Source organism: Phytophthora parasitica (assembly GCF_000247585.1).
Source record: "Phytophthora parasitica INRA-310 unplaced genomic scaffold supercont2.35, whole genome shotgun sequence".
NCBI lineage: Eukaryota > Oomycota > Peronosporomycetes > Peronosporales > Peronosporaceae > Phytophthora > Phytophthora nicotianae.
The window spans coordinates 602457-622418 of record NW_008649021.1 but is presented as its reverse complement, the minus strand read 5'-3'; the positions used below and the strand labels follow the sequence as shown (position 1 = coordinate 622418).

At 50.0% G+C, this 19962-nt stretch overlaps 3 protein-coding genes across 3 annotated transcripts; all 3 read right to left on the bottom strand.

The window, feature by feature from the left end:
• Nucleotides 1-180: 180 nt before the first annotated feature.
• PPTG_12759 (hypothetical protein) lies at nt 181-3344 on the bottom strand (the record flags this gene model as incomplete). Its single annotated transcript, XM_008909962.1, has 1 exon — nt 181-3344. The coding sequence occupies exon 1, from the start codon at nt 3319-3321 to the stop codon at nt 181-183; it is 3141 nt and encodes a 1046-aa protein (XP_008908210.1). The 5' UTR covers nt 3322-3344.
• Nucleotides 3345-3556: 212 nt separating this feature from the next.
• PPTG_12758 (hypothetical protein) lies at nt 3557-17932 on the bottom strand (the record flags this gene model as incomplete). The annotated part of the gene is made up of 1 exon (XM_008909961.1): nt 3557-17932. The coding sequence occupies one exon, from the start codon at nt 17930-17932 to the stop codon at nt 3677-3679; it is 14256 nt and encodes a 4751-aa protein (XP_008908209.1). The 3' UTR covers nt 3557-3676.
• A 385-nt stretch (nt 17933-18317) lies between these two features.
• On the bottom strand, nt 18318-19874 carry PPTG_12757 (hypothetical protein; the record flags this gene model as incomplete). The annotated part of the gene is made up of 5 exons (XM_008909960.1): nt 18318-18715; nt 18793-19085; nt 19160-19402; nt 19477-19665; nt 19735-19874. 5 exons carry the CDS (start codon nt 19872-19874, stop codon nt 18318-18320), a joined length of 1263 nt encoding a protein of 420 aa, XP_008908208.1.
• Between the last annotated feature and the right edge of the window lie 88 nt (nt 19875-19962).

Below are 19962 nucleotides of genomic sequence, written 5' to 3'. Positions count from 1 at the left end.
GTATTCAGTAATGCTAGTTTATTCATTCGAGATTTCTATGCTGATAACGAAAAAGTTGGATTATCTTAGGTGGATCTGTTGCGATCTTCAAATGTAAAAGTTGATGCACGTGCATTGAGACTATCGCTGCGAACATGATACTACTGGCTTATGAGCTTCCGAGCTTGTCTAAAATCAAGCTTAAATATCGTTCAAGGAGTCCTCCGAGTCGAAGTAGATCGAATCTGAATCCTCATCCGAACCTTCGTCAGATCCGTCCCAGTCTCCACTGTCGTCGATATCGATCGTCGACACAGGGGACTCTGTGGCAGCCACAGGAGCCTCCGTTAGCAAGTCCGAAGTATCAACATCCGTCGCAGGAGCTTCGGTTGGTATGGGGGTGGTCGTATCGTCAGCGTCCGAAGTAGAACTCGCCCCCGTGTCCACCAAGGGAGCTTCGGTAGGAGCATCCGTATCGTTATCCATTCCAGAGCTGGATGAAGTTACTGAATTGCCCGTCGTGCTAGCCTGTGGAGTAGGAGTGCTTGTGGCCGCGACTGTGCCTGCTGGGCAATCAACAAAGGCGGCCGACTGGTTCGTCGTCTTCACCTTGCAGAATCGGCATGTGCTATCAATGCATCCGATACCACCGAACTGGCACGTCGAGTCAGCGGTGATGTCGACGCCAACAGCAGCATCGCCCTCCGAAACGACAAGACTGCAGATACCCACAGGAGTCGATGTAGCAGGGTTATCGGTGGCCGGGGCGGTTGGAGGAGTCATTGTGTCGGTCGGCACGGTGGAGACAAGTGAGAAGCCGGCAATGGACGCGCACTCAATGAAGGCAGCGGACTGCACGGTGGTCGCAACCTTGCAGAAGCGGCACACGCTGTCGATACAACCAACACCGCCGGCGGCACAAGTTGCGTCACCAGTGATACTGATGCCGACAGCCGCGTCACCGGCCGACACTACTAGACTGCAGTCAGCCTGAGTGGCTGGCGTATTCGTGTTCGGCACAGACGGCGTCGAGGTTGGAACGTCGACTGGGGCTGCCGTTCGAGGAATGTAGGCCGAGACCGATGCACAGCTAACAAACCCAACCGACTGAGGCGTGCTAGTAAACTGGCAAAAGCGGCACACGCTATCGATACATCCGGCACCTCCAGTGATGCAGGTAGCGTCGGTGACAATGTCGACGCCGACAGCTAGGTCGCCGTCGGACGCAACTTGGGTGCAGGTATCTGAAGAGGAAGACACGACAGGGGCAGTGGTGGCTGGAGCCTCTGTTTCAGGCGTGTAGCCGTTGACCGCGACACAGTCGATAAACGCTTCAGATTGAACCGAGGTGATCGCTTTGCAGAAGCGGCACACATCGTTGATGCAGCCGACGCCGCCAGCGCTGCATGACAAGTCTGTGATAATGCGGATGCCAACTGCTGCGTCGCCACTCGATGCAGCAAGGTCGCATGTGGCCGACGTAGTGGAGCCCGGTGCAGTGGTTGCGACCGCCGTGGGAGCTGACGTGTCCGATGTAAAACCAGCAATGGACGAGCAATCCACAAACGCTGCGGACTGAGCCGTGTTCAGTACTTTGCAGAACCGACACAAGTCGTTGATGCAGCCGATACCTCCAGTGTTGCACGAAGCATCCGTTGTGATGTAAATACCGACAGCGATGTCTCCGGCTGCTGCAGTGATGCCACACGTTTCTTGAGTGACGGCTGGAGCGTTTGTTGAGATACCAGGAGTCTTGGTAGTAGCGACAGGGGTGTCAGTGACAGCAGGGGGCTCAGTCACAGGAGCCTCAGTCGTCGCGCTGGGTGTATCTGAAGTAGGCATTCCGGTCGTTGCACTCGGAGTATCGGTCGGCGCCTCAGACGTTGCATCGGGTGTATCGGCGGTAGTCACTGGAGTCTCAGTCGTTGCGAGAGGTGCCTCGGTCGGCGCCTCAGACGTTGCATCGGGTGTATCGGCGGTAGTCACTGGAGTCTCGGTCGTAGCGCTTGGCGTCTCAGACGGGATTTCAGACGGAGAGTTGGTAGCGTCCGCCGTAGCGGGTGGAGCTTCGGTCGTGGTGCTAGGCGTCTCAGTAGGTACTTCGGTCGGCGCGTCGGTAGCGTCTACCAAAGGAGTGACAGACGACGACGATCCACCATTGAGGGAAGCACAGTCGACGTAAGGTGCTGACTGCAGCGAGGTGGTAACCTTGCAGAACCGGCAGATTTCATCAATGCAACCAACACCACCAGAGCTGCACGACGGATCTGTGACCACGCTAATGCCAAATCCAGCGTCCTCAGCTGAAGCCATAAGTGTGCACGTACCGCTAGCTGTGGGAGCCTCGGTCACAACAGGAGCCTCGGTGGTCGAGACTGGCACCTCGGTTGACACTACCGGAGCATCAGTAGTCAATGTCGACCCGTCGGTCGAGACTACCGGGTAATCCGTAGCTGACGTTGATCCGTCAAACGGAGCACCAGTAGTCGATGTTGACCCGTCCGTTGAGACGATCGGAGCGTCGGTGGTCAATGTCGGCTCGTCGGTGGAGACAGCGGGGGAATCCGTAGTCGGTGTTGCCGTGGTAGCGATCGGCACTTCTGTCGGGATCTCCGTAAAAGCAATTGGGATCTCCGTTGTTGAGGCAGGTGTCTCGATGGTAGCATCCGGAGTGGGGGTAGTTGGTTCCGTCGTTGTCGGCGCGGCCGTAGGAATATCCAAAATTATGGTAGGTGCCTCGGTGACGGGCTCCACTGCAATAGGCGCTTGGGTGGTTGGAGCTTCAGTGACAGGCGCGACAGTGTCGGGATTTATTGGAGCTGCGGTAGCCGGCGCCAACGGGACGGTAACCGGGGCGCTGTACGAGCTGTCAAGACTCGAACATGCCATGAACCCGGCCGACTGGGGCGTTTCCGCCATCTTACAGTATCGGCAATGATCGTTGAAGCATCCGAGTCCTCCATTCAGACAGCCCGAGTCCGTCACCGCCGAGATTCCAGCCGTGACGTCACCACTCGACACCTCACAGAGGCCCTGAGTCACGACCACCGGCGTCGTACTCGTGAACGCGACGCCATAAGATAGACATGTATTCAGGTGCGACGACTTTGGGGTGTCCAGCACCTTGCAGAAGCGGCAGACTTTGCCGAAGCATCCGAGACCGCCGTTCTTAGCACACGATTCGTCTTTGATGGCGTAGACTCCATAGCTCTTGTCGCCGTCCGAGGCGATACACTGCTTCGAAACGACATTTTTCGCTTGAACCGAAGGCAACACACTCAGCGCAAGCGCACACAACGCAGCAGCTTGAACGACGGAGCGTACTCCACCGGAATACACCATTTCTCTCCAACTTTCCGCTCGTGAAGAAGACCGCAGGATGAAGAATGACACAGGCTACAGACCAGGAATGCCGAGTTTCTTTTTTTCTGTGCGAGTGACTTCAAAGTTTAAAAAGACCAACGACCCGATTTCATGGCCATGCAGCAACAACAAGCGGTTAAACGGACAAGAGATGAGCTCGAGTGAACTTCCTGTAATCAAACTCTAAAATAGGGTATTTGAAATGCATAAGCGTTTGACCGTTGACATGCGATGATATCATTTTGATGAGGATGAAACGATCAAGTGTAAGACAACAAGTCCGATAATGATAATTTTAGCAGGTCATTCGTACGCTGCATCGCATAACTTTAATCTACTGATCGGTAGAGCAAAGTAAAGCTACACCTCGCAACGTCCAGTGCAGCGGTCGATGGTCTCTTGATGCCAACGGGACCGAGAAAATATAGTGCTTGTCCGTGCGTCTAGCGTAACGATAGACGGGAGCTTCGTACGCTCCGTACGGACCGTGATCTTGAGCAGCTCTTGTCTTTTTGTGAGCTTTAGTAGCAGCCGTAACATACACTGCAGGCAGTGGAGCGAACAACCGTTTCGGTTCCTGCTCCACCAACGTCCCATCCGGTCGATTCCAAGCCGCACCGTCCAACATCAGTCCGTGTACGAGCACACCTTCGCGTGGCGGCTGCTTGATCTGCTCTAATCTCTCATAGTCTGTTACTTCACTGTAATACACCACATCGTCCAGCGCCCAGCGCTCACTCGCATGAGCTCGAGTTGACTCTTGCGCTACAGCCGTAAGGAATCCTTGCGGATTAGAGAACCCCGCTAACCAGAAGCTCGACGGCCGACCACGCTCTAACCATGCGCGTAACTGGGTTACTCTGTCAATAAGTCCTGTAATCCAAAGACCCAGTGTTCCAGCGAGCCACGCTTGCTCGTTCGCTACCCACGACGGAGGCACTTTGCCGTCTAAAATTGCCTGACTTGTCTCCCGTAACGAAGAGGTTAGCAGTACTTCACCCGCTAATGCACGCTGTGTCTTCACCAGTGACGCTCGGACGTTTTTAAGGACCGTTCGAAGAGCTCGAGCTTCTTGACATAGGAACAGATTAAGAGGAAGCTCTAATCCTCCACCGAGCACCTTGGACCGTAAAGATTGAGCCAACGCTTCTTCACTTAAAGCCTCTTCCCCTCCAGTTGGAAGAGAGGCCAATAATTCACGGATCTTTTGCTGGATAATATCCTCCCTGGTCTCGGATTTTGTCGCTGTACTTTCAGCATCTGTAGGTTGAGTATCGACGATAGTTCCCAATAGAGCGGTGACCTCCTTAACTCTATAAGTTAGGTCGGCGTTAGGGTGTAATCCGAACACCTCGGGGGAGTCGACACTCGGAAACCCGGCGATATATCGTTGATACTCTTCGATCTCCGCCATTGATGAGTCTGGTAGACAGTAATTGAACAATTGACCAGAGGACGAAGTGGCTCCTCCTGTTGATAGCTTCACTTCTGGGTTAAAGGAGAAGGAACTCCCTAACAGGGTCGGATTAAACCATGCATCACAGTAAGCGCGGAAGAGCCTTCGATCCAGCTCGTCTGTAATTCGACCACCGTAATGCACCTCGGCCACCATATACTGCACGGTGGGCCACGACGGTGACGGTGACGTATACAAATGACGCTCTAAAAAGCTTAGCGACGCACCCATATCACCAGCATTGAACTCGTACGGCACGCTAAAGCCTAACGGACCGAATTTCCTTCGCTCCACCACAACAGCATGTAAGAAACAGACCGCAAAGAGCAGAGATCGCCACGACGGAGTCTCAAGACGATCCAGTTTGTCTTGATCCACTAACACCGTAAAGCTGCGCAGTAAACCCGCTCTAAGACCAGCAGGTGGTTCGTTGGTCACCTTCATGCTTCGATGTAGCAATGATATCGGGAAATCCGGATGTGGTTCGGACGTTAAAAACAGTCGGAACTCTGGAGCACGCGCTGGAGTTACAGCAGCATTAGCGCTATTCGCACTGCTATTTGCCGTCGTTAGAGTCTCGGATAGGGTGTCCATGTAATTCAACCCTAAATGGCAATTCTGGAGCAGAACCCACGACCCATTCAGCATCGCAGACGCCACCGTTCTTGCTGCAACAGCCTCTTGTCCTTCTCCCATAGAGATCGTAGTCACACTCTGTCGTTTACGTCGCGCAAGCTGCTCAATAGACTCCGTAGGGTCCGCTCCAGGCGATAAGAGATACAGTACAGGTGTCTCCGCTCTCATCTCCTGGTACACGCTCTCAACTGTATCCGTAATAGGCTCAACATAGCGAGGTCCTAACGCAGGAATTCTGGATAAACTAACGCCTACAGCACCTTCAATAAACTCAATAGCTCGAATAAAGTCCAATACAGCTGGAATAGTGCGGTCCTCCCGTAACGAGCGCACTAACAACAGTCGATGGAAGTGAAGATTTGCTGTAATTGCTCGAGGATCAAACAGCAGTCCTTCATAATCTGGAACAGCCAGACGTTCTGGTTCATTGTCTTCAAACCACTTACGCCATATATTTTCACTGCGTTCCAGATCTCCAAGCAGGTTACGGAAATGAGGCTTTTCACTCGCAAGTTGTACAGCATTCAGCCACGCTCCAGTCGACATCCAGTTGAACGGCTTCGGTTGATCACTTGACAGTTTTCTGGATGCTCCAGCCTTAAGAAACAGCGTCACATCGGCCGGCGTCACGCAGTCTGCAGCTACGAGAATCTTCAGTGCGATCATAAGCAGGAAGCTGAGACGATGACGGTCGTACAGGCCTCGATTCACATAACGGAACACGATGTACGTTAGAGTTTCAATTATGTAACTCACTCGTTTCGACGCTAACGAAGAGCGTTCCGCTTCGTCGATAGCACGCACGAAGAGCTGTAAAAATTGGTCCAAAGACGTCTGGTACATGGCATTTACTGCAGCAAAATCCACGATACCGAAGTAAAGAACGGAGCCACGTGCAGCCACTGGACGGTAATGTTCCCGCTTTTCGTCAATCCCTCGCTTTACTTCCTCAGCGGCCAGGATCTTGTCGTTAACTTCGGTAGCTTTCGCCTTCGTATTGGCCAATACCGAGACGAGTTCGACATCATCCAGAAGATTGGCTTTACTAGCTGACAGTCGCTCTAATAGCAGTGCATCCAACGCCACAAGTGCTTTAGCGTTAGCGTTTAATTCACACTGAACACGCTCTAACTGCTCTTCCAGTGAGCGTTGTTCCTGACGGATGACTTGCGCTAATAGCTGCTCTTCCAGTCCTCTTTGAGTCACCGTAAAGTCCACCACAAGTGTACGCGCTTGCAGTTCCGGCGAAAAGTGTGGATTAGGCACTCGAGTGGTTAAATACAACGCGAATTCTTCGTTATACTCGCACACCCGGTCCATAATCTTGACGAATTTTCCTTTCGCGCGAACGATAAAGTTTTTATCCAGAACATTTGCCAGAAGCGGGTCCGGATCTGCGCCATCCACTCCATCGAGAACCAAAGCTTTGCCTTCACCCACACAATGTTCAAGAATCTCTCGAAGCTTTGAGCTACTCACCGATACAACCCCCATAGTTGGTAGACGTTCCGCTTCTCGACGAAGAACCCAAGACAAAGCTTGACCTTGAGGATCGATCAGTAAGGGAAAGCGTGGCGCTCGTGCCACTAACATACCGTTCTGGATAGAGAGCGGATCTGACGGCAAACCCTGTAGCTTCCAGTCACTAACGGAACCAGCATCTGCTAAGAACTCCTCGAGCGCTAAACCACGCGTTAACGGGATCGTAAACGGAGCTTTAGTTGCGCTATTTGGTGTTGGAATAGCGCCAAGTTCAGCTGGAATACGTTCACGCAGCAGTAAATCTCGATACTCCCGGTTAAATGGCCCACAATAACACAAGAACGTAGCAGCCAGAGCGCAATCTCCAACGAGATGTTGCTTCCTCTCCACGAATCGGTTCGAGTCTTCCGTCCATCGCACTTTTTCGCCTCCCAAGCCCCCGATAAGTGCTGTGGCTTGTTCCATCTTACGCTTCGTAGCTTGTGCAAACGCCTCGACTCGAGCTTTCTCGGCCATTTGAGTCTGGAAATCTTCCTGTAAACGAGTGAGTACATTCTGACATTTCTGTAGTTTATCTTCGGAGCTTTGAAGTCGCGCTTGAGCCGCTTCAAACTTGCCCTCTGCAATACGTAGCGCCTCTAGTTTTGGTTTAACCACTTTGGACGCTTCGTGGTACATACTCATCGCTTTAACCCAGCAGAATAACCCTTCTGCGGCCTTTGACGCGTTTTTCGCGACGGGAGCGCTGAAACCGGATAATTCCATGTACGGCGCCATCAACTCCAGCGTTTCATCGTTCATTTGGTCTTTTTGGTGTTTCGAGAAGTAAAAAATGTTCTGTAAAAACCGCGTATCAGCGAGCATACCGGACTTGGCGAGCTGGAAAGAATCCATCAGGAAATCGCACGTGTGCTTCTCTTTACCCACGCCCAAAGTCACTGGAGCGCGTTCAACTTTGAGCAGTGGAGCCATCTGTAAAATAGCTACACAGTCGAAGATAAGTTTGATGATATCACCCGGTTTTGCCAACTTTTTCAGCTCATTCAAGTCATTCGGACGGATACTACTGGCTGCACGCTCAGCCTCGTCCAAGAAAGGTTGAGCGCGCTTAAGATCCTCTTCTGCCGCTTCTTTCTCGGCCAAGATAACTGCAGCATCGGCTAGACATTGTTCTCGTATTTGTTGGACGATATCGTTCTCCTTTTTAGCTTCAAGAGACTTCACTTGCAGCGTCTCCAACATCTTATTAGCTGCTGCTTCAGCCACCACGAGCTTAGCTTCTTCTTCCTTTAATACCACCTTCATCTTCTCCACATCTTGTGCTCCTTGTCCTAATTTTTGCAGTCCCAGATTCACTGCACCCTCCTGATGTCGAACTTCACTCAACTTTTCACCATACAGCTCCTTATATGTCGATAAAAAGCTTAAAAAACTTCTCGGGGTTTGAACCACGCGTCGTCGTCGACGTGTAAAGTATTCGTCGCTAACCTTCTCCACTGCTTGATGCATTCGGCCCATTTGTAGTATCAACGCGTCTTTAGTAGCCGGTGGAGTTTCCAGCACGAATTTCTCGAGGTATCCTTGACTTACAGCGGTGAGTGCCTCCTCTGGCCACGGTAAAAACCAGTTGATAGTGCAGCCATTCACTAAATGCGGGAATTCGCGACAGCGGTCTGCAAAACGTGCACTAACCGGAGATAAACACAGTACAACGTGGAGGTTTCGTCGTACTCGGTCATGGAAGAAGCGCGTTAAATTCTGCAGCGTATCCGCTCGATCCGGACATTCTCGCTGCATAGCACCCCGTAATTCGCTCGCCATAGCGACTAATTCGTCTCTAGGGAACAGTCCAGGCACTTCTCCTGTCGCTAATAGAGCGTTAACTTGCTCTAAGAAGGAATCATCCTTAATATCGGCTTCAGTAAGAAGGAATACCACACCTTTTCCAGCTTGTCCAGCAGTTTTACAGAGCCCACGTAAATCGTCAAGAAATGCGGATAAAGTGTACGCTTTAGTGACCGCTAGTTGACACAATTCATGGCCACTTAGCGCAGCTGCAAGACGCGCTAACGACTGTTTACCGGACCCTCCAACACCCACAAGCATCATGTTGCTTTGAGCTAGTCCAAGTGCACGCGTTAACCGGGCCAGATGGAATAAAGCCTCCTCGAACAGGATAAGCGACGGTAGTGCACGTCCAGGGTTTTCACGGTTAAACTGGGATAAGAGATGTTCCACTCGAGAACGCAGTAACTGTATACTGGATACGGGTTCGTAATTACGGGGCATCTCCCCTATAGGTTCGCCAAGTTCATCAACGGGCGGATCCTGCAAGAAATCAACGTAAACCATGGTTTGCCGCATGTTTACATTGGATAGAACGGACTGGCGTTGAACACCATCGGGTGTAGGCGTTGATACTTTATCTTTCCCTCCAGAACTTGATACTGGGGGCAGATTCACCGACTTCGTCACCAAACCTTCAGCGACAGCGTTTAGTTCGTCCCGGAATCGCTGTTTATCTTCGATCGAGACCAGTCTGTCGCCAAATACACGCTCGCTTTCGTGCTGCCATAGTCGAATTAGAGGTTTCTCGGACGTCGTCGCGGTCTCGATAGGTGCTCGTAAAATACCTTGGAAACTTCGACTCAACTCGCGTAAACTAAACACATAATGGAACTTCTGTGGCGTCGGAGGCATCGCACGACGTAACCAAAGCCAAAGTTGTACGGATGCAGCAGCTAGACGAGAGATCAGGTCGGATAGAGACTTTTTTGGGATTCCAACCGAAGATATCGAATTATCTTCGGGAATAAATTTCCAACGAGTAAGTTGAGCGAAAATCGCCTCCGCAACGTCAGGCGAAGGAGGCAGCAGGTTTAAAATGAAGAAATGGCGTTTAAGACGTGCCGGTGCGTCGTTCTTACCGCCAATTGGTAGACCCATAGCTGCTAGGAACCGTAACCCTTCAATGACCTTAATATCGCCGCGTTTGTCTTTATCCAGGAAGCACAGCGTACGAGTCTCCACGAGTTGTCGAACAACTTCAAGAGTAGGTTGGTCACCCCATTCATTAAGCGCTGGCATGGACAGATCGTCCATGAATAGAGTGAGTTGTTGACCGTTAGAGGGTCCAAATGTCTTTCCTCCACGCTTCTCCAGATCGGCCTCCACTGTCGCTTGAAAAGCCCCACCTAAAGTCGCCCCTGAGAAGATAAGCGTCCTAGAAATCCCCTCTCCGTTCACATTATTATCGAAGAAATAACGCACAAGTGTGGATTTCCCCGTGCCTGGTTCACCCACGAGTAAGACGGGCAGTTGGCTTGCTTGAAGATGTTCCAGTAAATGCAGCGAGCGAGCGGTGTCTGTCGTAGGGATAATAAGCCGCCCGACATTTACAACGCCGCTTGATCGCGTTAGAAGGTTCTCACAAGTGTCCAGTGTCCATTTCTCCCACTCGAGTGTCGAGGGATGTAAGAAGTGATCGAATACAGTTAGAGTCTGGTTAGAGTTAGAGGACGATGCTCTAACGCCTTCTTGACCCTCCTGAGATCCTGCAGCAATCGACGACGGGAACGTCGTTGCTGGAGCCTTTTCAATCAGATAATGGTGGAGTTTCATACGATCTTCAAGATCCAATACACCTCCAATAGCCCACGATAACGCGAACGCGAACAGCCTCTCTAACTCTAACTCTAAGTCAGCCTGGGAGTTCTCACTAAGCTCACTGCGCTCTAAAAGAGACTGTAACAGGTTTAAACACGACTGGATCAACGCCACTCTCGGAACAATCATAACAGGCCGACATCTTCGAGCCAAGAACTCGAACAGTTGTCCTGAACCTGTTGTCTCACCCACAAATGCCCGCATGCTTCGAGTTAAAGCTGCACGCTGTGAGTCTGGTCGCATACGCAGCCATCGTTGAGCCACAGGCTGCCAGTCGAGATCCGTATCACTAACGTAAACGATTCCTGCTCGTGAAACAGTGGCGGGTGAAGCATTACGCAGGTCTTCGACTTCAAATAGAAGTTTACAGTTGTCGGTCATCGGTAACCGATCGCCATTCGCTAACGTAAGCAGCTTATTGTCGTCCAATACGGTATTCAGGTTCTCTATCCAAACTGCATCCACGGGTCCATCACAGACCAACCAGGACACATCTTTACGGGATCTATCGTTAAATTTGGCCCAAATGGCAGCGAATACGCCATCCACCCACTCTCCAGACAACCGATCGGTCTCTCCAAACAGCTCTTCAGCACGCACAGCTTTAGGGTTTAACCGTACTTGCCGGTGTGGAATACGGGTGTGACACCCTAACGCAGTCTGTAACGTCCGTAAAATCTCAGATTTCCCTGATCCCGCAGGCCCCACAAGCGCAATTCCGTGACGTACAAGTTGGGTGTCGTACAACTGAGTCACCTTTGCACTCCAGGTCGTTGGCGGTGGCCAACACTGTGATTTTTGCAGTACATCCTCAACAGCTGCCGCAATTTCGTTAGTGTTGTTCCCTCCAGACGGGGTAGGCTCCACACCTGGGAAGATATCGCGAAGTAAAGATAAAAAAATAGGTACATCGGCAGCCACGAGTTTGGAGAGATTCATATCCCGTAAGGTGGTCATCATCAGCAATTCTTCACTTGCAAGGAGGTTATCGCGCTTAGTAGCACCCGCTGACCGTAATACAGACAGAATGTTACGCAACCCGAAGTCATAGTGACGTTGTTTCGATAGCTGGCCCTCACAAACACCATACAGCGTCTTGAACTTACGAGCGAGTTCTGCAAAGGCGTCGTAGCCTACCGCACATAGCCTGACTTTCATGATAATCTCACGATCCGGGACCATCATAGAGACTCCTCGGAATAGGGCTTTAAGGTTTTCTGGAAGCTCCTGGCGTCCTTGATAACCTGGATTCATAGTGATAAAGTATGCTGCGTCTGTGTGTAGTCCGATAGGTAATGGATCTCCTGGGAACGTGAACGTTGAGGCTTGTACACGCTTAGCGTTTGTGATCGCAAGAACCTGTTGAGCTACTACCGAAAGAACCGGTAACTCGATGCGGTTGAACTCGTCAAAGCAGCCCCATAAACCTCCTTGACAGAGCCCCTTAAAGATCTTGGCCATGTCTGAATAGCGTTGCTGGTCTGTGCAGTTAGTGACGATCACATAGACGCCAAGACTTCGACCTAGATCTTTCACCGTTTCGGTCTTTCCTGTGCCCGCAGGACCAGCAGGAGCGCCCCCTAAATGCATACCGAGAGCTTGAGAAAGAGTGATGTAAGCGCGGTCAGTTAACGGTGTGATCACCAGTCGCTCTTTACAGCCCAAATACTCGAAAGCGTACTTGAAATCCACGTCACAAATAGAAATCAAACAGGCATCTGGACCCACTGAATCGAAAGCTCCTTGGCTGCCTACACGCCAATAGAAACGTGCTTGTTTGAGCCATTCAAAGTCGCTAGCATCCGAAAGTTTCTTCTCCTTGTAAAGACGACAAAGTTCCAAGAAACAGTCGCGCTGATGGACTTGAATAGTGATCAGCGTCTCCACTTTAGTGCGCGTAAGTTTCGTACCCAAATCTGTAAGACACCAAGACGATAATTCCGACAACATTGTCCCATGCTTCTTGGCAGTCTGTGCCATAATCCCTTTGGTAGTTCGACACCGCTGCAGTGCGTCCTGACACTCGGCAGTCCAACTCAATTGAATGCCTAGAAGTGCAAATTGTGCACATGTTTTACTGACAAATTCTCGAAGGGAACCGGACGAACACTCGGCCGCAGCTTGGCGACATAAAGTCTTCAAGGTACGTCGCATCTCCTTCTCTAACATCCCCAACCAATCCTCAATATTCCCGTCAGGAAGCACAGGCTGCACCAGTGAAATCGTTTCTTCGTCGTTACCCACTAGTGACTTGATTTCAACAATTTTACGTTTTGTGTTTAAACTCGTCGTGTTTGATGAAACTTTCGATTCCGCTGCTGACATGGGTCTTTCGTGCACGACTTGGCTGATACTGTCGAAGATTTTCTCGTAGTATTGCTGCACCGCTGCAGGGTCGGATCCTCGAGACAATATAAGCAATAGAAGCGGGTTTGAAACAAAGTAAAAACGCGGAAACTTCTTGCGTTTTTGCTCGAGATACCCCTCCAAAGACTTCTGGCATTTCTCCAGCTCCCCAAACAGAGAAGGAAGCGTGCTGCGTAACAATTCATTAGAGCAGCAGGATACAACGAAGCCCACTTCGGCAGCTTTACTCATGACCTTTAGCCAATCTTTATCGATTTTCGCAAATTTTTTCGCCTCAAGTGGCATTTGTTTCGCGATATCTCCACCCGTAAAAACCGATTCCAAAGACATCCATAGCGTCTGTACTTTAGCCCATAACTCCAACACATCGGCTGTATCGGAGAGTTGTGCCAGCTTGGCTTGTACGCGGTCTTTAAAGAACACCACATGCCTCATACTCAGTATAGCTTGAAGCTGTAACTGCCCTTCCTCGAGGTCTTCGATTATCTGACCGTAACCCTTAAGTACAGGCACATTACGTTGTCTCCACTTACTGAACTCGAACGTTGTACCAGCCCACCGATCCGTGAGATCGCGAAGTTTGTGTTCAATTTGCAACTGCTTTTGTGCACTTTCACAGATATATTCCACGTCTTCTTTCCAAGTGAGAAGTTTGGCGTCCAGCACGTCTTGGAACTTGAAAGACTCACTGTCGTAGGGCAGTCGTTGGCCGTTGCAAGCCTTGATGATCTCCTCCCAATGACGGGGTTTAATACTCTCCCTCGTCAACTCTCTAACGATAGGAAGCATCTCTAAAAATTCCGTAATGACCTTGCGTAAAATACCGTAAGCTTCCCATTCCCACAAGTTCTTAGGCATCTTCTTACAACGCTGATCATAGCCAGCGAAACAATCGCTCATACGCTCCACGTTCGCTCCAACCTGAGCCCATGAAATACCGCGGAACTCCTCCATTGTCTTCTCGACATCCATATAGAGACCGTAAAGCTGGTCCAGTAACGCCATCTCCTTTCGAGTGCGTACAATTTCGGGATATTCGGTCGGTCTCATACCGAATAATTCCTCTCCAGCAGAGAACACTTCGAGTTTCCGTTCACGAATCCCCAGTAAATCTTTGAATCTCTTAAGACGTTCCACCGCCTCTGCAGGTTCAAGACCAGATACCATCGGGCCATTGGCTTCATAGTCGCCTCGGAACACTGTAACATCAGCTTGGAAGTCTTTAACGTCTTTAATAAGCTGCTTCTTAAAACCTCCCTGCACCTCTGACAAATTATCCGTCACTTCTTCAGCATAGTCCACAAGCTTCCGCCATGAACCGCGCAGTACGCTCTTCTGGTCCATTTCTTCTTTATCCATGTACCCTCCAGGAAGATAATGCTCCAGCATATCGTACATATCAGCGATAGGATTCAACTCCATCTCAATAGCAGACTCTCGTTCACGCACTTCTTTTAAAACTCCCATAACGAATCGAAGAGTATCCAGAGTTTCCACGCGAGCATTAAGTTTGGAAGTCGTTGTCCGGATGTAATCTGTGAGGTTAAACAGCGCTGTTCTCGCCTGTTGATGCACTTTATCCGAGTACTGCACTTTCCATTGACGACACTCGTTACGTAACTGTAACTTGAGGTTTTTAGTGTTTAGAGACAACACCGCAATGTTGTGTACCGGTGCAATTAACGAGATCTCGGCCTCCACTGCCATGAAATGACGTAGCTCCGTCTCAAAATCCTGAATCATTGGATTACGCTGCATGAACTGGTTGTACCGGAACTCCATGTCTTCTTTCCAGAGCCAGTCATATTTTTTAAACGCTGAAAGGTACTCGTGCACTTGGTTTTTCGTTCCATGCAACGCTCCAGTGAGTAGAATCGCCACTTTGATGATCTCTGTATCACATCCAAGACGTTCAAATAGACTGGTTCGCATAGATTCTGGAAATATACTCTGTTGGCCCCACTCGTACAGACTCTTGGAGCAACGTAAGACTGCTACAGCGGATCGGTTGATAGCTTTTTGGATATCATCGAGCGACGGACTCAACCGTACAGAAGGCACCGATAACTGAACATCCACCTCGAAGAACGGGCGTTCCAGGAAGAGAAACCCCGTGCCTGCTTTCGAGCAGACGCGCTTCTTGATCGCGTCCAAAGACTGCTTCGTACAGGTCACTAATGAGCGGTAAAAGAGGTTCCGGTAAAAGCTTCTGAAGGTGTCCATGGCTTCTACGTCACAGGATACCGTATTCGATCCAGATGCAGTGGAGACGCCACTGTTGAGTCCAGACGAGTTCGAACCGTCTAAATTGTACTCACAGATAAGGCGAAGCACATCTTCCACTGCGTTTTCAATCTCCACGTTCTTGGCTGCTAACTGTTTCGTGACATTCGCCACGTGCTTTTCTTGCATGCGTACGAAGTCGTCAAGAGCGAAGGATTGGTCTGTGGGTAAGTGTACAAGAGAAGCCTTGGATACGATCACCAGGTTCTTCTCGATACGGTTCTCAATAGCGTCCAGAACACTTGAAATGAGTTCCTCAAGACGCTGTAACGCTGCGTGGGCCACCGCAGTATATGCGTCGATATTCATACTCGTCCACGTTAGAGTAACCAGTCCAGGGCGTAGTTTCTGCTGCAGATCTTCCAAGTGAGGACGCAGCAACACTGCTGTAACTGGAATGATCTTTGCCGTAACTCGGTCATATTCATGCAGGGCATAGCTCAGATCGTTGTAGTAGGCCTTGAATTTGTCTTCTTGTAGCATAACCATACGGGCATTCTCGGGTACTTCGATCCCCATCCGATCAAGACAACGAGCTTCGCGAATAAGTTGCAGAATTTCTTTGTCAAAATTCACAAAAAGTCGACCAGTTTCTGGATGCCGGATGATCAGAGTAGCATGCAGACCAGCTCGCGCGTTCTCCACCGAGCGGCACCACGCTTCGTACCACAAATACTCGAAAGCTACGAGTGTACGCGCCACTTTGTTGTAAGTTTTTATAATTTTCTTGGAATCTTTTGTAGAAAGTACGGTGGGGTTGCTCTCGAATTTTCGCATTGGCTCCTCGATACGCCGTAATAAATGACGCGACCAGAGAATATTCCCTGCCACTGGAGGTAAGTTACGTGCCACCGGGGGATCATGTCGATGACGTTCATACAATTCCTGTACGTGTGAGAGATCGAGACCGTAATTGTGGAAAATTACAGTGAACTTAGAGTCTAAGTCGCTCCGTAACGTCTCGCGCTGTAAAATCTGCTGAAACTGTTTAAGTAGCTGCAAGGACTGCTCGATACTTGTGATGGAGTCGAAGCTCACGTTAATAAACTGCTGCAACGAGGCCTCGAGATCAGCAATTTGAATGTTAAATTCCACGTAGTCACGGTCAAATTTGTTATTGTGGAAATCCAGTAGATCGTGCTTGTGAGCGCGAAATTCTCGGATAATCGTGTTGAACGACGCCAACAACGCATCCATTCCTTCCAGCGAATGCTGAGCCAGAGCACGAAACTGGTGGATGGTACTGAACATGTCGATGAGCTTCACAAGACGGCGACAAAATAGGTCAAATTTTCCGAAAATTTGCGTTTCACTGAAGTCGAATTGCTTCCCTTTCGGCATCGTCAGTAATTTATCTTTCGTGAGTCGATATTGTTCCTGGTACGCTTCGTTAAGTTTTAAACAGGCCTCCAATCCAACAAGTAGCGCCTCTGGATCTTTCTCCCAAATAGCCTCGGGAGGTTCGCGACCGACCAAGCTGTTCTTACACAATGTGATCATTTGGTTCGTGATCTTCATGAAGAGCTTCGTCATACGTTCTGTAGTATTGTAGTAACGAGCAATAGTGTGGATCATCTTGACAGAGTTCATGAGAGCGGGTAGTGCGTCTATCACAGACGTCGGGGTGCCAGTGTACAATGGCTCAATGAAGCGCTCTAATGTAGCGAGATACTTGACGTTGTCCTTGGCTTCGTTCGACGCTTCCGTGATATTCGTGTCAATTTGTTTCCACTGTCGTAACAATTGTGCAATTCCTAGTTTATCTGTCACTCCGTCCTGTAATTTCGAGACAACATTGAGCACTCCAGTGACCATTTTACACTCTTTGGTCTTCAGCTGTTCCGTGATCCCCATGAGTCTTTGTAGTCTTCTTTTCCAGTACTCCAGCTCAGTAGCAGGACCAGCTTCGTGCGATTCCCAACGTCCTTGATCGTTATCTTCCAGATACGCCTCTGTCTGTTTACACCAGTCCTTAACTAGCTCCACAAAATGCTGCACGGCCCCGTCATCCGACGACAATTTCGACAAACTTCTGGAGTCCGACGTGTCGTATCTTTTATCTGGTTTACGTAAATCTAGTCCCGTATTCATGGCCTTGAGATTTTCCTGCACATCTGTAACAAAACCCTTTAAGCCCAGCATAAACTCATTGCGAGTGTCACTCTCCGCTTGGCCCCATTCACACTCTTCTCTTGCTGTCAACATGGGCACAAACAACTGTGCCAAATGAGTCTCAATTGAGAGCAACACGGACGAATCCAGTACTCCATAAGTGAGTAAATGGTCGTTAGCCACTGCCGGATCAAGAGGCAGTCGAGGCGTCGAGTCATAGGACAAATTTTCGTCCAGAGTCTCTGGACTTTCGTCCTTGTTAACTTGTCTTTCCTCTGAAGCTTCGGGCACCACTTTGGCGAAGAAAACAGCGCGTCCTTGAAGTGTTTCGTCCAGTCCGTCCGTCACGAAGAGCTCTTTGCGCTGTAATTCCACCGTAGACGGGTTTGCGGCGCCGTCGCTTTCGGTAGAACCTTTTATCTGGTAGTAGAAGAAGATTTTGGTGGGGCCGTCGGCTCGGAAGAAGCGCGAGAGCTGATCCATGATGCCGTTGCCCCGAAGCAGCTCCTCCACTTGAGACTCGTCGTGGAAGCCCAGGCCGAGCTGCAGCCGCTGGATCATCCAGCGGTGCCGAGCCTGGAACGCCATTGGAGACTGTTGGGGTGTTGATCCAAGTGATCAATCGCGTCTCTTAAAGATATTTTTGCGACTTACTTAATAGTGCATGAATTCTAGAATGTTGTGAAATTTGTTCTCCTCAAAAAAAATAAAATAAATAAATGCAACTAGAATCGCAGACGTTTCAAATTTAGGCGTTTTAACTGATGTCGTTGACGATTGTTGCTTCCGTGCTGTTGTACCAGCAGGGTTCCGTAAAATATTATTTATATGGATTTTCTCCTCTAACGCGAATAGATACCTGCATGGTGCTTAGTAAATCTGCAAATAAATAACTTGTATCCACAACCATGGCAAATAAATATTAAGCAGCAAAGTGAAATCATGTTACTAAGCCGATGTGCTGTCATATTACCTAGATCACTGCGTCAACGGTAGTGACGTCCCAGTAGCTGCTGTTAATCTTCAGAAACAGCAACATCTCCAACATCAGCGGTGACAGTCGGTTCCGTTCGTATCGCATTATCATGCGAGCCATGCTGAACAGCCGTTCCACCTTGTTCGACGTAGGTGGTATGGCTGACAGCATCACATACGCACTTGTTTCCGCTTGCACCTTTCTGCGTTTGAGAATTCTGTCTGCGAAGCCCAGCTTGGTCGGGTCCTCTTCTGGGCTCCTGCTCCTACTGGTCATCTGACGAAAGGGCCTTAGGGCCTCTTTCTCAGCCCGCGACAAGTCGCTTTCATGTCCTCCAAGGACCTTCACAACACCAGATTCAAAATCAGGTGAGTGCACGATGTCTGCTGTGGGCGCTAAAAAATAAATACATATTTTCAAAAAAATAATGTGAGCTAGCAGCACTTAATAATAAATAAGAACAAACACTTACCGATATAGTTCGTAAAACTTGGCTTGATCTCAAGCAGCCCGTCAAGAAGGTCGCGGGCGTCCAGAAGATTTAAGCCCTCCGATTGTAGTTTTTTTGAGATTGACTCGACATCGCTCATTTCGTTCAGCAGAGCTTTTAGCCTGCGGTTGGCGGCCGGCGACGGCATCAGCTCGACAAGCTCTTCATCATTCACGTTAATAAACTCGCGCAGCTCAAAGTAGCGCGCTAGCATCGCATAGGTCGACCCCCAGCGCGTTTGCTGACGTAGTTTAGGGCGGAGAGGCGTCTTCAGTCTTGATAAAAATATTAAAATTGAAATTAATAATTAATAATTCCATAATTAAAAAAACATTGATGGATAACTTACCTCAACTTGGCCGCTTGGGTCAGTGTCCTCAGGCGCTTCATCAGCGACTGGACTTGCTCGAGATCCTTTTCGTGTGGGTCCAGTTGTGTCCGGACTGCGAGGTTCAAACGATGGCTAGCGCAGCCAACAAGCGGCACGCCCATGAGGCGAGCAAGCCGCATGTTGACAGCGCAGTTGTCGCCAACCAAAAATATGCAGTTAGACAGTTCTTTATCAAAAAAAATAGCAGGAATGCCGATAATGCTGCCATATGGGACTCAGCATCAAACCGCCCGGTTGCGTCAATGACAATCGGTGCCAAAGACAGCAGGGGGTACCTGGGGCCGGCGCGCGTCTCGTAGCAGCCGAAGACGGCAAGGTAGTGCTCGGACCCGTGTGTCCACCCGTCCAGCATCAGCCCGAACTTGTCGGGCATCTCGTTGCCCACGTGCACCTCGACCGCCTTCGTGAGGCTCTCCATGTTCTCTCGCAGAGTCTTGGTCGAAACTGGGGGCAGTTTAGTGTACCTAACACAAATTTTGAAACAAGTTAAAATTTATAATAGGAAGCTGGGTCAAATAATAGCCAATAAAAACCTGCGAGTAGACTCCATTTCAACGAATGAGAGTGGGAGGTTACCGTTCACGATCCACTCCAGCCAGGTGTACCTCGTCGACGCCTTCTGGCGGACCCACGGGAGTAGGGTGCCCGTTGCGGCGGAGCTGGCATCCTCCATCTCCTGTTCGTAGCGAGGGTGGTCGGTGCGCACGTGGGACACCAAGTTGGTGTACCCCGTTTTGGGGGCGTGCTTGCGCGTCTTGCCG